We start from the raw sequence: 17,212 nt of genomic DNA, 5'->3' as shown, positions 1-17,212 counted from the left end.
CCCTGATGCCTTGCCAAGCTTGTTCTAAGTAGGTGCTTTAGACCACTGAGCCATCTCTCCAGCCCCTCATACTTGTTATGAAGACATAGAATTGAAAGGTATTTACAAATATCTCTATTGAAATCCACTTTAGACACAATGTAATCTATTCATGTAAAGTGTAAAAGTGAAATGTATATATCAAGCATCACCAGTCAGTTGTAGAACAGTCTTTGCCTTAAAAAGAAATTCCTGGGGCCCGGGAGAGGGCTCAGTAGAACAAGCACTTCCCTGGCAAGCACAAGGGCCTGAGTTCAATCCCTGGTTCCGCAAAAAAAAAAAAAAAAAAAAAAAGAAAAAGAAAAAAGAAAAAGAAATTCCTGCCTGGCATGGTCATAGACCTGTAGTGCCAGCTGCTTAGGCAGCTGAGACATGCAGATAACAAGTTTGAGTCCATCCTGGGCACTTCAACTATGTATTTATTTATTTATTTGGTACAGTGTCTTGCTATGTAGCTCGAACTCATTGATCCTCCTGTCTCAGCCTCCCTAGTGCTGGGATGGGTTACAGGCATGCATCATCATACTTGGTTTGGGTGGCCAGTATGGCTTGGAGCCAGCATGGCATATGCTACTGGGTATTGAACCCAGGTCCTTGTGCTTGCCAGGCAGGCACTTAGACCTCTGAGCTATCTCCCTAGCATCATCCTGGGCAATTTAGCAAGACCCTTTCTCCAAATTAAAAAAATAAATGAAAAGGTCTGGAGATGTAGTTTAGTTCAGTCCACAGGCCTAGGAAACCAGTTACCTACTTTTGTAGATTGCTTTTATTGGACATTTCAGTGAAATGGAATAATAAATACGGTGTTTTCTGTCTGCTTCTTAATAGCTTCAGTGTTTTTCTGTATTTTAGCATTTAGTACTTAATTACTTTTCGAGCCAAATAATTTACTACATTCTTTTCATTCATGTATTCGTGGACATTAGGTTGTTTTCCATCTTTTGTCTGTTCTAAATCCTCATGTACAACTGTTTGTGAGAACACGAGTTTTTATTTCTCTTGTATACATTCCTAAGAGTGCAATTGCTAGTTATATGATAGCTCTATATTCAATGATTTGAGAAACTGCCCAACTGTTTTCCAGAGCAGCTTGACCATTTTACATTCCCAACAGTGTGTGAGGCTCCCTGTGTCTGTGTCTTTGCCAGTATTTGCTATGTGATACTATGGATCTAGCTGTCTGTTCTATTTGGGGTGAAGGCATGTCTTATTATGATTTTGATTTGTGTTTTCCTGATGACAAATGATGCTGAATTCTTTCACATGCTTATTGATCATGATTTTTGGAGAAGTATCCATTCCATATTTTGTTTATGTTTTAGTTGGGCCATTTGTGTCAATTTTATTGAGTTGTAAGAATTCTTTACATAGTCTAAATTCAAGTCGCTTATCAAGTATATGATTTACAGATACTGTATTTTCTCTTATTCTTTGGGTTATCTTTTTGTGTTCTTGATGGCTCCTTTTAAATCACAAACATTGTTAATTTTGATAATGGTCATTTTATTCAGTTGTTTTCTAGTTGCTCTTCCTTTTTTTTTTTTTTTTCTTTTTTTGGAGATGGTCTTGCTGTGAAGTTCAGGCTGGCCTTGACCTCACTATATATAGCTCAGGCTATCTTCAAATGTAGGGCAAACCTCTTGCCTGGGCCTATTGTGTGGGACTATAGGCATGCACCATTACGTCCAGCATTGTTTTTGGTATTATGTAAAACTCTTTTGTTAACTTCAGGGCTGTAAAGTATTAGTCTCACTTTTCTTTTAAGAATTTTATATTTCTTTCATCTACTTGGAAGCTTTAGTTTTTGTGTTTTGGAGACAGAGTCTCACTATGTATTTCAGCCTGGTCTTGAGTTTACTTTGTAGCCCAGGCTAGTCTTGAACTCACAGTGATCCTCCTGCCTCAGCTTCCCTAGTGCTGGGATTATAGGTGTGCACTACCAGTCCTAGTTTGAATTAGCTTTTTATGTGCTCAGATAGCCTGTTTATCTAACTTTGTTTTGGTAGTATTAGGATTGAATCTAAGGCTTTCCAAATGATCTATAGCTACAGCCCTTTTAGTTTCTGAGGCAGGGTTTTGCTCATTGCCTGAGCCGGACTCAAGCTTTTGATTCTGTTTGCCTCAGTCTCAGTGAGTACTGAAATTACAGGCATACAGCATGATGCCCTGCTTAACTTTATTTGAAAAGATGCTATTAAATAGTATTGGCACTCTTCAAAAATAGTTGACCACAGATGTATGGATTAATTTCTGAATTATTTTGTTTTATTGATCTTTATGTCTTCCTTTATACTGGTGATGATGTATTGGTTATTGTTGTATTGTAAGTTTTAGGATTGGAAAATGTGATTATGTGATACTTCCTTGTTTGTCTGGATTATTTTGGCTAACATAGGTTGTGTGTGTGTGCGCGCGCACGTGTGTGTTGCTGGGGATCAAACCCAGGGCCTTGTGCATGCAAGGCAAAAGCTCTGTCACTGAGCAACAGCCCCAATTCCACATAGGTCATTTTAATTTGGTATGAATTTTATTTTTATCATTTAAAAAATATTTTGGGCTAGACCACATTCATGTAATTTTTACATTATCATCATATCATCATCATCATCATCATCATCATCATCATTATCATCATCAGTATTATTATTTTTATGGAGCCAGGGATTGAGCTCAGGCCCTTGTGCTTGCCAGGCATGTATGTACCTATTCTACTGAGCTATCTCCCCAACCCCACCATCAGTATTATTATTGGCCCCGGGGAATTGAACTCATGATCTCACACTTGGCCAGGTAGGTGTTGTGCTGTTAAGCTATATCCCCAGCTCAGTATGAATTTTAAAGTCCACTTGTCAGTCAGTGTCTCTGAAGAAATCAGCAGGAATTCTGTGACTGCATTGCCTCTGTAGATAGGTTTGGAGGGCATTGCAACTTCCTGTTAATTAATGTTGAGACTCATAATCAGGAAAGGCTCTGATTTCTAGGACTTCTCAGTGCCAGAACATTGGAGAGAACTGGAACATAAAGTATAAGTTTTCAAAATTTATAAATGGAGGCATTCATTTAGAATTATTAGTTTTTTTTTTAATTTATTTTTTTTTAATTTTTTTGGCGGAACCGGGGGTTGAACTCAGACCCTTGCGCTTGCCAGGGAAGTGTTTATTCCACTGAGCTGTCTCCCCAGCCCCAAGAATTATTAGTTTCTGCAAGTAACAAAAGCACTCATTTTTACCACCTCTTTAGTATTGAGCATGAAACCCAAGGCCTTTGCAGTGATCCACATCCTCAGCTCATGTTAACATTGTTTTACATTTTGAGACACATTCTTGCTAAGTTGCTTAGTTTCCCTCGCTTTTGATCTTCCTCAAGCCCTCACAGTGCTGGAATTACAGATGCGTGCCCCAGACCTGGAAGGGGTTGTTTTCTTAATTTCATTTTTGAATTTCTTTTGCAAGTGCATAGAAATATAATTGATTGTTATATATTTGTTTGTTTTGTTTTTTGTATTTTAGGGAAGGGTCATCTACAGGATGTTCAGGGTCTCACTACTAGATTGAATTTGTAGTGATCTGCCTGTTTACAGCCTCCCAAGAGTTGGGGTTACATGTACCATGCCCAGTCTCAATTGCTGTCTCAGCCCGCCCCTGGGGCAGGGCCAGCACAGCAGGCCTGGGGATCGAACCCTCAACCCTGACTCCTGCTTGCAGGCTCTTTAATCTGCTGAGCTATTTGGCCAGCCCTCAATTCAGTATTTTGGGATGGGAGAAAGAAATAAAGATAGATGTAAAAGAGATAAGAAAATCCATAATTTTAAAATTGCATTAAAAAAATTGTAGTCTAAGATAGTGTGGTGGCACATATCTGTAATCCTAGTACTCTGGGGAGGCTAAAACAGGGAGATTAAAAGCTTGAGCCCAGTCTGAGCAGTTTAACAATTTAGCAGAACCCTATTTCTGAATACAAAAGAGCTGGGCCTATAGCTCAGTGCAAAGGTGCTGAGTTCAATTCCAGTGTTTCCACAGTGGAGGACAAATACAAAGCATTCAGTGTATATTCACTGGGGAAGGCTATGATTTGGGGTTTTGTGTTTTGCTATTTTTGTTCTTCATATCCCCTGTCCCCTTTTTTCAGTGCATACTATACAGGTTAATAAGTTTTGTTTTATCAACTCTGTAGATAAATTAATCATTACCCCACATCAGTTTACTAAAAATAATTTCAGTTTAAAACCACATAGTAGTATAAAAAAATTCTGATGCTTTTTGAACTTGTTTTCATTGGATAAAAACTGGCAGCAGGTTTGACTAGACAGACTGATTATGAATGTGGAGAAGTCAACAGTTAAATGCATGTAGCATATGATTAGAGTTATAATTTGTACATAAAAAAAGAGCAAGAGACAAGAAGTTACTTTTGTGCTTGTTTCTGAAATTTTATAATAGTTACATATTAACAAAAAGGCTTTATTATTGCTAATTAAAGTGTGTGTAAAGTCTTGTAAAATGTATTGCTTTTTGAGGAAAGGATTCTGTGTTTAGGAAAAATATTTAAATATTTAGGAAAAATATTTAAATATTTACTTATCTTTTCCTCTTTTAGGCAATGACCATGGGTGAACAGACCCAGGATGGAGCAGGTAACTTTTTACAGGGATACTGTTAGAACTGCTTGATGAGCACTAGCACAGTGCTCTTTGGACATGAATTGGTTTGCTAGAGTGTTGGATAAAAAGATTCAGCTGTCGAGTAAATTATCTCTGTGTTAAACCTTGTATATTAGACACGTTCCCATTGCTGGGACAAAAGGTCTGACATGTGTGACAGGAGGAAGAATTTATTAGGGACAGGACTTTAGCCTAGAATGGGCTGGCTCCAAGGCATGGTCATGGTGGAGGGCCCTGTCAGAGGACAGCAGAGCGCTGGGGAGTAGGGGTGGGGGAGCTGGGACAGAACACACCCTTTCAGATCCTGTTCCTCCGACCAGGACACCACCTACCAACACTCAGCTTTGAGCTCATCAGTGGGTGAATCCATCAGTGAGTACAGCACCCCATGATCCAGTCACCTTCCAGAAGCTCCAGCTGTAAACCTAGCCCTTTGGGGGCCATTTTAGATCAAACCATAGCACTTGATGTGAAGGTGAACTGAGTTAAGCATATAATTAAGAAGCAAGTTTTAAGCATTTCCTAACAGTGTTTTCAACAAATAAAAGCTAAGAATTGATATTTTTTAATTGGTAATATATAAGCTGAACAAAATACCACTTTAATAAGGAAATAGTATACCGAGACTGGTGCAACCATTACTAGAAGGAAAACACCTGAGTTCAGAGTATGTATTGCTTTGTTTTCTGCCCCCAGCTATCCAGAGTCTGTTTTTTTTTTTTTTTTTTTTTTTTTTTTTTGTGGAACCAGGGATTGAACTCACACCCTAATGCTTGCCAGGGAAGCACTTATTCCACTGAGCCATCTTCCTGGCCCCTAGAGTCTGTTTTAAGTAAACTTATTTTCACACCCCTTCATCTGTTTCAATTACTGCTGTGTTTCTTCACCAGGTCCCAGTGACTTAAGCACAGAAGCAGCCATAACCTTACTTACCATGGGAGACCTGGTATTGCAGTCAGAGATGAGCACAGAACAGGGTGATGGTAAGAATGGAAGACAAGGCCGTCAAAGTGAATGTAACTGCTAAGAAGTCATGCCCATGCTTCGAGTCATAAGCCTTTTATATTTGAAATTATCATTGTTGTTTTTCTAGAAGAGGTAATATTTGTGCATGACTATTTTAGCCCTGTTAGATATAGTGACAATGATTTTGAGATAGTGAACAGGGTTTATTAATAGTGTATATTAGGACCAGCCAAATAACTCAGTGGATTAAAGCACCTGCAAGCAGGCTCAGGGGTGGGGTTTAATACCCAGGCCTGCCATACCGGCCTTGCCCCCGGGAGGGAGCTGAGGTAGTAGTTGAGACTGGGCATGGTGGCACACGCCTGTAATCCCAGCTCTTGGGAGGCTGTAATCAGGCAGATCACTATGAGTCCGATCTAGTAGTGAGACCCTGAACACCCTGTAGGCTCTTCCCTAAAATACAAAAAAAAAAAAAAAAAAAAAAAAAAGTGTATATTCATAGACTAGTTGATCTAGTGAATTTTCTACCTTATCACAAACGTCAGTGGTTAATTGAGCTCACTGATCACTTAGTTTCCTTAACAAAGGAGTTGCTGCTGCTCAAAATAGTCTTCAAATTAGATGACAGATAATCTATGATGCGGTAGTAGGGGCTGTTGAATAAGTATGCTGTTCTGGTAGGTGTTTTTTTTTTTTTTTTTTTTTTTTGTATTTTTAAGGAAGGGTGTCTGTTCTGGTAGTTTGGACAGAGCCAAAAAGATATTACAGTCTAAATTTTTAGTATATTTGGGTGAAGTTAGAAATTGTGGTCTTGGGGCTGGGGAGATGGCTCAGTAGAATAAGCGCTTGGCTGGCAAGTGCAAGGACATGAGTTCAATCCCCGGTTCCGCCAAAAAAAAAAGCTGTGTTCCTTATTGTTATCTTAACTATATAAATTGGATAATTACACTACATGTATAATTGACAGGTATAACTGACCTGTCATTTCATTATCATAATTTTAGTTGTTAGGCTTTTTTTTTTTTTTTTTTGGTCCCATGCTAGGGGTTGAACCCAGGACCTTCTCAAGTATGCTAGACAAGTGCCCTGCCCACCCCAACCACATCCCCAGCCCTCTTTCTTAGACTTTTTACTGGTGCTAATGCATGTCAGGCAGGTCTCTGATTTGTTTCATGCAGTGGCTACATTCTCAGTGGCTGAGTGTCAGCCAAAGCCCATCATATACCTCTAGAAGACATACCAGGTTTTAAAAGTTAGTAACTGAGGCCAGTCCTAGCTTGAGTTTACATAGTTAGTTTCTGCAAGTAACAAAGGAACTCATTTTCACTTTTTCTCCTTTTTGTATGGGGAAAGAAACCCAGAGCTTTTGCCCTGATCTATACCTCAAGCCTTTTTTATTTTTGTTTTTTATTTTGCAATAGGGTCTTGCTAAGTTGCTCAGACTAGACTCGAACTTGCTTGGTTTCCCTGAGTGCTGTCATTATGAGGCATGTGCCACTGCCCAGCTTCATTTTTATTTGCATTAGGATGAAGTTTCAATTTTAAGGATCTTACTTCTATCCAAATTTAAGACAAGAAATATGAGTTCATATACTCATATAATCAGTATTTAACTTTGCAACCATAAAAAGAACAAACTTTTGAGATAGCATCTCCCTAGGTAGTCCATACCAGGGACTGAACTTGGGACTTTATGCTTGCCAGGCAGGTGCTTATGCTTCCGACCCAAGTAGGCACTTATCTCCCTGGCCCAAGTATAAACTTTAATAACATAAAATGTTGAGTTCCATCCTTGGTACCAATAATAATAATAATAATAATAATACAGCTGTTGAATGTTAAACAATAAATTTTATTTGAATTTCTGTTCATATTGCCTCAATTTTAATTTCCTATTTTTTTCTGCAGTAGGAGTGTGTGTATTTCCTGATGTTCATTCAAAGGATAAAAGTCATATTCCTTTCAGCCCAGATAATGTAAGTCACAACATTCTTCATGAATGTCAGCTTTCTTCATCTGTCATTAATACATCTTCTGCATCTGAAGAAAACAAGAGTGTGTCAGAGGAACAGACTAGAGAAGAAGTTAATTTAAAGGAAGAAGTAATGGAGAATACATTACCCAGGTTTATTTAATTTAATTTTTTAATTTTTATTTATTTATTTAAAATTTTATTTATTTATTTATTTGTGTGTGTGTGTGTGTGTGTGTGTGTGTGTGTGGCCAACCCAGCCCACCAGGGGGCGGGGCTGGCTGGCATGTGGTGCTGGGAGATCGAATCGCGGTCCGTGTGCTTCGCCAAGCCTGTTCTAAATAGGTGCTCCAGACCACTGAGCCATCCCACCAACCCTAATTTTATTTTTTAACGAGGTTTATTTTAGTATTCAATTAGTAAATGTATTTAGGACTCATCTCTTTAGTGTGTGGCTTTGAGTATTTTTAATGTAAATTTAAATTAGGCAAAGCTAATTTCTTAAACATTAAGGCCTGATGTAGATTATAATGAGTTAATGGTTTTCATATCAAAATTCTACAATGGCACCTTGGTTCATGAACTTGATTCTTCCATAGTTCCGGTTAGAAACTGAGTTGGGTTATAACTGAATGAAATTCAGTGCTTAAGTTCAATGTTGACCTTATGGGGAAATTTGATTTTGTTCTTGTCCAGTTTAGTTTAGGACCAGAATTGTGGAGAGAACTGAGTTTGTGAACAGAGGTATCATTGTACAATGTTTTGTATGTCTTTGAAGCTTTAATGAAATAGATTTATGAAGATTACTGTTTCAAAAATGTGATCTTCTCTAGATGTGTGGTAACGTTATTGGTTATTTTAGCAGTAAGAAATAAATATTTGAAAAAATAAATACTTGAGCTGGGGAGATAGCTCAGCAGCATAAACATCTGCTTGGCAAGTGCAAGGTCCGGAGTTTAATCCCTAGCACAAAAACAAAAACAAAAGGAAGGAAGGAAGAAATATTTAGCTGGGTATAGTGGTACCTGCCTGTAATCCCAGCATGCTGGGAAGTTAAGGCAGGAAAATCCCAAATCTGGACCCAGTTTAGGCAATTTAGTGGTTTAGTGAGTCCCTGTCTCAAAATAAAAAGTCAAATACTGGCTATTTAGCTCAGTGCAGTGGCTCTGAGTTCAACCCCCAGTACTGAGAAAAAATAAAAATAAAACAAAAAACTCTTTGGGGCCAGGAGTGTAGCTCAGTAGCAAAGAAATGAGCATTCACAGTGTGGCCCTTACTTGGTAGCCCAAGGCTAGGTGGAATGCATCAACGTTAAGAGAATTCTTTCTCATTGCTAAACTTCTGTTATTTCTTCACTTCTAGAAGTACGGGTTCTAAAGTGGATGGTAATTTACAAATGAGAAGCACATTAGCCAGGCCTGAGCTGGATCTGGAAGTGTTAATGTTCAACAGGGTTGATGCTCATCAGAAAATTACTAGTATATCTGAAGGGGAAGAAGTGGAAAGTCAAAAAGGTAAACTTAGTTGTTCTTTTAGAAGTTACAAAATTACTTTGGCACAAGGCATTGTATTTGCATTTCAAGGGAACATTTAGTTGTTAAAATTATTTTTAATTACTATAGAAAATTTTAGATACACAAAAAGTTAAATGAGTATTTAGAAATCCAACTGTAATTTCATTAATTGGTATGTCTGCTGTATTTGCTATATTTTTATATGTACATGTTGTTGTATGTATATACTTGATACTCAAACATATGTTTGGAAAGGTGTAGCAGCACTTGGTGGAGACAGTAGGTTAGTGCCCAAAAGGGATGGAATTTATAGACTAAGCTCGCTTTCCTTAGTTCATAGCCCCCTCATCTCACTGAGTTAACAAACTGCTATTAATGGTCTGTTTTGTTTGTTTTTAATACTGAGGATTAAGTTTAGGATCTTTGCATTTATTTCTATCTCCATGCCCTTTCAGTATTTATTGTGTATTTCCCAAAACATATATGCATGCATCTAAACGAGGGTGAATAAGTACATTTACCACACATACACCTACATTTATACAAACACGTGTATTTATTCACGTGCATTTCCTTTAGAATACATATACTCTAGTGTACATATGGTTTAGTATTAGTTTCATAATTGAACAGCATGGTGACCATAGTTCATGATGATACATTGTATAGTATTCTTAAAATGTATAGAGAACAGAAATTATGTGCGCTTACCACAAAAATGCTAACTCTTGAGTTAACACAATTGTTAATTTAACTAGATGCAACTATTCCACAGTATATATACACTCACACTTTGGGCACTGCTTTGCAGATCATGGCATTGATGCATTAGTCTGATGCTTCGCCTTGGCACTTAGTGCTTGTTGGGCACTTGCTACACAAGCAGGAACCTGTTGGTGTCCATTGCCTTGGGTGTTCTAACCTTTCCAGCCAACACAACTTGTTTGGTATTTGTTGTTTTTGATGCTCATCATGCCTCCCAGCACCAATTAATAAGTGCATAGCTGTGGTAAGTCCATATTTAAGAGGCTGAGACAGGAGAATTGCTGCAAATGCAAGGCCAGTCTTTGCTCCATAGAAAGTCGAAAAACAGCTCGGCTACATAGTGAGACCCTGTCGCAAAAAACAAGTGCCGAGGTACTACCATGTAGTTCAAAACATGTTGCACACGGTTGAAGATATGCATTTATGTTAGCCAGGCATAACACACACCTGTGATCTGGGCCACTGTGGCTAGAAGACTTCAAGCCCATCCTCGGCAACTCAATGACTGGGTGAGAGTTTGTCCCAAAGTAAAAAATAAAAAAGGGTTGAATGTATAGCTCAGTGAAAGGTCTTGGATTCAATATCCAATACACATAGGGGAGCATGCACGTGTATATGCCTGCCTTGCGCGTACGCGCACACACACACATAATATGTATACATTTTTGTGTGCTATATATTTTCATTTCTTTAGAGCTTATACCTACAGGATGTAGTTCAAGGCCCTTTGTAATTCTTTTTAACCTTATTTGTGGGAGCATTTCACTTCCAACCCAGGGCCTCTGGCAGGCTAAATGCTCTGGCTCAGAGGTACGTTGTTTATCCTGTTGAGGAGCTATCAAACTGTTTTAAATCTGGTCAGGGTTTTTTTTTTTTTTTTTTTAAATATTTATTTATTATTTATTTTGTGTGTGTGTGGCCAGCTCAGCCCACCAGGGGGCGGGGCTGGCTGGCATGTGGTGCTGGGGGATTGAACCGTGGTCCCTGTGCTTTGTTTAGCTTAGCTTGTTCTAAGTAGGTGCTTTAGACCACTGAGCCATCTCACCAGCCCCTGTGTTCAGGTTTTTTGTTTTCATTAAACCATTACATTAAAAAGAAATGGTTAGACAGAAGGATCACAAGTCAGGTCTTACCTGGAAATCTAGCAATACTCTCCTGCAAGGAGTAGGAGGAGAGAAGAAAGTAGTAAGAGAGAGAGAAAGAAGAGACAAGGTAGCCAGTGGTAAGTGCCCCAAGTCCCAGTCCCCAGCACCACAAATTATAAAAAAATGCTGGCTCTATTTTTTATGTTTTCAGCATCAGTCTTCTTGAGTTTTAGTTTCTCTGTTTTCTTTTCAGACACTTTTTTTGGGTTGTTGTTCTTTTTGATTAGGGCCATCTTGGTGTGAGGATGAGTTTCATTGTGTTAGAACTTTTTGTTTCATTGCTTGTATCTGTGGTGCTGCAGGTCACACTCAAGGGTACCTTACCATTGAGCTACATCCCAGGTTCCTGCCCTCTGTTTTTGTTTTTTTCCTGCCCTCTTTTTGTTTACTTTTTATTTTGAGACAGGATCTCACTAAATTGGTCGGGCTGGCCTCCAAATTCTCATCTTCCTACCTCAGCCTCCCGAGCAGTAGGTATTATAGGTGTGTATCACTGAGACCAGGTCACTGTGATTTTGATTTGTATTCTAAGGGTTAAAGCAATGTGTGTCTTGTCATGTGGTCATGTATGTATCCTTAGAAAAATCTCTTGAAATCCTTTTTGTTTTGTTTTAATTCGTTTGTATTTTTATTTTTGAGATTAATGTTTTCTAGTTAGGGATCTATTTCAAGGCCTGGGTTTAATCCTCAGCACCAGAAAAGACCATATTTTAATACTTCAGCTACTCATCAGTTTTTTTCTTTTCTTTTTTTCCTTTTTTGATCTTTTTGAGACAGGGTCTCACTGTGCATATCATTCTGGCCTTTAATCCTTGAATTCACTTTGGAGCCCTTGCTGGCCTCGTTTTTGTAGCGACCCTCCACCTCTTCAGCCTCCCAAGTGCTAGGATTATGGGCATGAGCCACCATACCCAGCCATTCATGTTGTTTGTTTTATGTTTTTATCTTGCCGTGTTGTGTTTTGAATCCAGGGGGTCAGTCATGCAAAGCAAGTGCTCTACCTAGGCACCTCATCCCAAACCTGCACCTTCTCATTAGTGCTTGCTGTCACTTTCTGTTTTATTTTTGTGGTACCAGGGATTGAACTCAGGACCTTGCACTTGCCAGGCAGGCGCTTATTCTACTGAACTATCTCCCCAGCCCTTGCTGTCACTTTCTGATGGTCTTGATGTGTAGTGACATAGTTCTTAATCCTGCTTTCTTTTCCACCCCACCTTCCTGCTGAGGGCCTCACCCCTGTGGTGATAGTAGGACAGGGAAAACTGTGCAGACAGCGCGTGCTGCAGGATGAATTGGACACATCTTAGGTCAGCATAGTGAGCATCATCTTGCCTGATTTGCCTGTCCTGGTGTCTAGGATTCTTTTTCAGCCAGCAGTGCCTGTGGTACTGTGTGCAGGTGCAGTGTGTTGATTATTGTGCTGCTTTAAGCAGTGTCTTGAAGCTCTTAGTTTGCAGGTGCAGCTTATTTATAGAAAGGTTTTTTCCTTCTCCTTTGTGATAGTATTTGCTTCATAGTTCCTTTCCCAAAACTTTTGTGTACTCACCTCTAATTTGCTTGTGGATATGAAATTTTAATTGTACTACTATTACCACAAAGTAGGGGTATGGTTGCTATAGCAGCCATTACTGAAATATGTTGTGTTCATGGTTTGTTAATCATCCTTTCACTGTTGAAACATTTGTGTCCAAAGCTGCCCTTAATACACTGGGCTTTGGATTTAGGGAAGCGTGAAGGAGTTACTGCATTGCTGCCTTTGTTGTAAGGGAGGATGTGTTTCTAACATGGAGATTGTAGTGGTATTATTATGAACTACATCGTAAGTATGTTTTTTATTTAAGAAACTGAGGACAGTGCTTCCATAGCAACAGAAGTGGAGGATAGAAACCTTGGGCCAGGCACGACAGCAGAGAGTCAGGAGCAGGACCAGTTGGCATGTGTGCAGGATATCAAAGGGACCAGTATTTCACAAGAAGCAAACCCAACCAAAAGGTAAAAGAGGGAAGAAAGATTCTGGGACTCAGCTGTAGCTATAGGCTTTGGCTGTAAGAATTTGATTGGAAAAGTTTGATTGAATTAAATATGCTTTACAAGCTCAAAACCATTAAATTAGGTGATCTCTGACACAGCACTAATGTACTTCCACAGTTGTTAGCCTGATCTCACACAATATCCTAACACTAAACTCTCTTTTAGAAGTGAAGATCAAGAAGAGAGTTCTCAAGAGGTTCAGACATTGCCAGGTGCTCCTGTTCTCTCCTCTGAGGCAGGGCCCCCCACATTTGTTTCCAGCGGGGGTCTCGGTGAGAATTCTGTTGAAGAACCCCTGAGAGAAGACACTAAAGGAGACAGTGGGCCACTTTGTGTGCCAGAGGTAAAAGACTGTGGACTGTCAAAGGGGTGGCAGATGTGTCTTCCCATTAAAACAAAGCATGAAAATATAATTTTCATATGCTAATCTTTATCCCATCTTGTGTGTGGAAATATACATACATGTACATTCATTTGTTTTTACTTTTAGTTTTTGGTGCTGGGGATCTAACCCAGAACTTTATGTATATTAGGCAAGCTACACCAGCCTGGCTCTAAGGAATTGTTCTATATACAGAAAATCCATTTTGTACTCAGAATAGGTATTTTTGTGATGTTAACTACTCCTTGTCTTGCATTTCTTTTTTTAAAAAGGTTTCAATTGTACTTTATTTGTTCAGTAGGCTATATTTTAATAGATACATAGCTCTTACTTGGCATTAATTATGATTTCATTTAGATTGCCTTTTTTTTTTTTGCGGAACCGGGGATTGAACTCAGGCTCTTGTGCTTGCCAGGGAAGCGCTTATTCCACTGAGCCATCTCCCCGGCCCCATGATTTCATTTAGAAATAATTTAGCTGTATCATATCAGCTGGCATGATTACTGATCTCTCCATCCCTTGGGGGTGACTCTGCCAACAGGGGACAGGTTCCATTCTATTCCACTCTGTGTTGCTGTGTAGGTCCATGCAGCAATACAGAATGTGGCTCCACCAACTAATATAGCTTTATTAAGATCAATGGTAGAGGCCCAACTGGTGTAACTTACCCTCGTGGCTTTATTGATTTCATCAACATTGAAAGGACAGGAGAAACACTCCTGTCTGATTTACAACTCAGAAGGGTTACTTTGCTGTTCATCATAGTACACCTGAGGAAGCCAAGTACAAGTTATGCAAAGTGAGAAAGATCTTCGTGGGTACCAGAGGTACCCCTCATCTCAGGACCCATGGTATTTGCACCATTCACTACCACAATCCCCTTTATCTGGATGACTTCATCATCCAGAGTGACTTGGCATCTGGCAAGATGCGTGGACATAATTGGCTTTTTTTTCCCCCTCTCTCTCCTTAACATAAGTTTTTATTCTCTCTCTCTCTCTCTCTCTCTCTCTCTCTCTCTCTCTCTCTCTCTCTCTCTCTCTCTCTCTCCTCTTTCTCAATTGGTAATTGACTTCTCATCATTGCCTTTAGCTTTTGGACAGGATTACTACATAGGTGATACTGTTCTTTTCCCCTAACACATCAAGAGATTCACAATGTCAATTTGTTCTGTTATTGATGTTGTTACTAAGCATTTGGCTTAAGTAGTGCCTGCCAGATGGCTGCATTTTAAGGGTGTCTTTTCCACTTTGTATTAGTAGATTGTCCAACGAATCCCAGCAACTAGTTGCCCAGTTGTTCTGGTGTCCATTGATGAGTCTTCTTTGAAGCTGTTATCCACATTTTTTGGTTACAAAATTAAGATTATGAGCATTAGAGAATTACCTTCAGGGTTGCTTTATGGGGAAAGTGTACTTGAGTTTTATTTTATTGTGGCATTAGGGATTGAGTTTAGGGCCTTGACACTGAGCTACATCCCTAGTGTCTCCTCCTCCACTTTTTCTTTTGAAGTAGAGTCTTGCTAACTTGATAAACTTCCCATACCCCAAGTCCCCAGAGTTGGAATTGCAGGCTTGTACCACCGTGCCTACCTGTTAGTTTTATGAAGTTAGACTGGTGGGAACTATCATGGAGGTAAAGGTAAGGAGACAGCTTGCTCCATTGAGATGTCTTCTTCCTGTGTAGGGCAAGTGGGATGGGAGTAGAGAGAGCGTATTGAAGGATTTAGGTCTGTACTTCAGAAATCATCTCACTGTGCACAGTGGTGCACACCCAGGTACTCAGTAGGCTGAGGCACAAAGTTAGAGCCCAACTTGGGCAATTTAGTGAGACCCTGTCTCAAAATAAGATTTTAAAAAGGCCAAAGTTATGGACAACATCTGAGAAATTGAGAAATTTAAGTGTTTAAGGTAAATTGCTGAGTTTTTACTATATATGATTGTTAGGAAACTTCAAAACTAAGATTTGTCACTCTTCACCCTCCCATTTTACTTTCTGTGCAGTGTACACCAGCTAGTACTCCGCAAGTGCAGCACGAGAATGAAGCCAGCACTCAAGACCTAGCAGGTACACCCCTCTGACTGTTATCTGCAGCCTTGAATCCCAGCTTTCCAGGATTTACAAGTGACAGACAGCAGCTCTCCCTGGGCTCTGTCTATTGCTCCCTGCTCCCTTGGGAGATTAGGCTTTTGTCTTATGTCTGTATTTCTATATTAAAGGAACTTTATTTCTCATGTATTTTAGAATGACAGCTTTAGTAAGATCTACCAGGGATCACATGTTTATGGGGATTAATGTAATTTTGAAGGAGCTGGGCTCAGAAACTGAGAGGAAGGGGCTGGGAGATAACTCTGAAGTAAGTGCTTCCCTGGCAAGAACAAGGTCATGAGTTCTATCCCTGGTACCACTTAAAAAAAAAGAAAAGAAAGAAACTGAGAGGAAAAAAGCCAAAGATCAAAAATAAAAATAAAAATATCAAAATCCTTTAAACAATAAATAAAACTATGATATTTTGTATATCAGTATATTATTTTTATCCTTTATGATAAAGTGTCAGAGAGACTATTTTTTTATTTTTTTGTACTTTAGGGAAGGGTCTGCAGGGTGTTCAGGGTCTCACTACCAGATTGGATTTGTAGTAATCCACCTGTTTACAGCCTCCACAAAGAGCTGGGATTATAGGCATGGGCCCACCACACCCAGTCTAAATTGCCAGGGAAGCACTTATTCTACTAAGCCATCTCCCCGGCCCCCGAGACTTCATTTTTAAAGAATAATTTTTTAAAAATGTGTGTGTGTGTGTGTGTGTGTGTGTGTGTGTGTATGTATGTATGTGGTACAGAGTCTTGTTATGCAGTTGGGACTTGTAGTGATCCTCCTGTCTCAGCCTCCCCAGCGCTGTGATTAACAGGTGTGCACCACCACGCTGTGGTACCAGGAATGGGACCCGGATCCTTGCACTTGTCAGTCAGGTGCTTAGATCAATGAACTATCTCCCCAACCCAAGACTTTACTTTTAGAAATGAAATAATGATTTTGTTTTACAATTGAGTATTTCATTACTAAATTTCAAATTTGCAGTGGATCTGTTTGCAAATGTGCATCAGGATGGAGAGGACGAGCAAACATTCATTCTCACTCTTGTGGAAATCCCAGGCAGTGCTTTGGAAGAATTCACTGATGGTAATGCGCAGTTATTGCCAAACCCCATGCTGCCTGCACCCATCCTGGTCAAATCTCATTATCCTGAAGAAAGGGGTGACATTAGGTAATGAATGGGAACTTGTTTTTGCTAAGAGAAAAGATCCTTTATGAATCAAACTATGCTGATTGAATAAGCTATTTACTGATATTATTTGCAATTATAGAGGTCTTATTTAGTAATTATTACAAATGGGAGAATCATAAGGTTCATTTTATATCTGATAAAGATGCCGTTTAAATGTAGAATATGATACTTCTCTATAGGACTTGTTTGACATTTTAGTTTTAAAACTATAGTTTAGCAATCAGAATCATAAAATGACACCTATTACAAGTGTTTCTAGATACCTAACACTGAAATATGCATTCACAGAAAGTTGGCAAAAAAAAAAATAATAATAGAGGTAACATTTCTCTTGAGTCTTTTTTTCTGAGACAGGTTTTTTTTTTTTTTTTTTTTTTTTTTTTTTTCAGAACCAGGGATTGAACTCAGGCCCTTGCACTTGCCAGGGAAGCACTTATTCCACTGAGCCA

General features: G+C 39.2%; 1 protein-coding gene across 4 annotated transcripts in view; it reads left to right on the top strand.

The window, feature by feature from the left end:
- The window catches only part of Bdp1 (B double prime 1, subunit of RNA polymerase III transcription initiation factor IIIB), a 149,345-nt gene that overhangs the window by 120,854 nt on the left and 11,279 nt on the right, over positions 1-17,212 (top strand). For 3 of the 4 annotated variants that reach the window (XM_023703472.1, XM_023703421.1, XM_023703452.1), the window contains 8 exons: positions 4,636-4,672; positions 5,590-5,682; positions 7,574-7,790; positions 9,000-9,151; positions 12,903-13,053; positions 13,258-13,435; positions 15,478-15,541; positions 16,556-16,742. In XM_023703472.1, coding sequence (XP_023559240.1) covers positions 4,636-4,672; positions 5,590-5,682; positions 7,574-7,790; positions 9,000-9,151; positions 12,903-13,053; positions 13,258-13,435; positions 15,478-15,541; positions 16,556-16,742 — 1,079 coding nt within the window. The remainder of the gene's footprint in view (positions 1-4,635; positions 4,673-5,589; positions 5,683-7,573; positions 7,791-8,999; positions 9,152-12,902; positions 13,054-13,257; positions 13,436-15,477; positions 15,542-16,555; positions 16,743-17,212) is intronic. The other variant, XM_023703387.1, reaches the window with a different exon arrangement.

The sequence above is a fragment of the Octodon degus genome, unplaced genomic scaffold (assembly GCF_000260255.1).
Source record: "Octodon degus isolate 3935 unplaced genomic scaffold, OctDeg1.0 scaffold00001, whole genome shotgun sequence".
Taxonomy (NCBI): domain Eukaryota; kingdom Metazoa; phylum Chordata; class Mammalia; order Rodentia; family Octodontidae; genus Octodon; species Octodon degus.
This window is presented reverse-complemented; position numbering and strand designations above follow the sequence as displayed.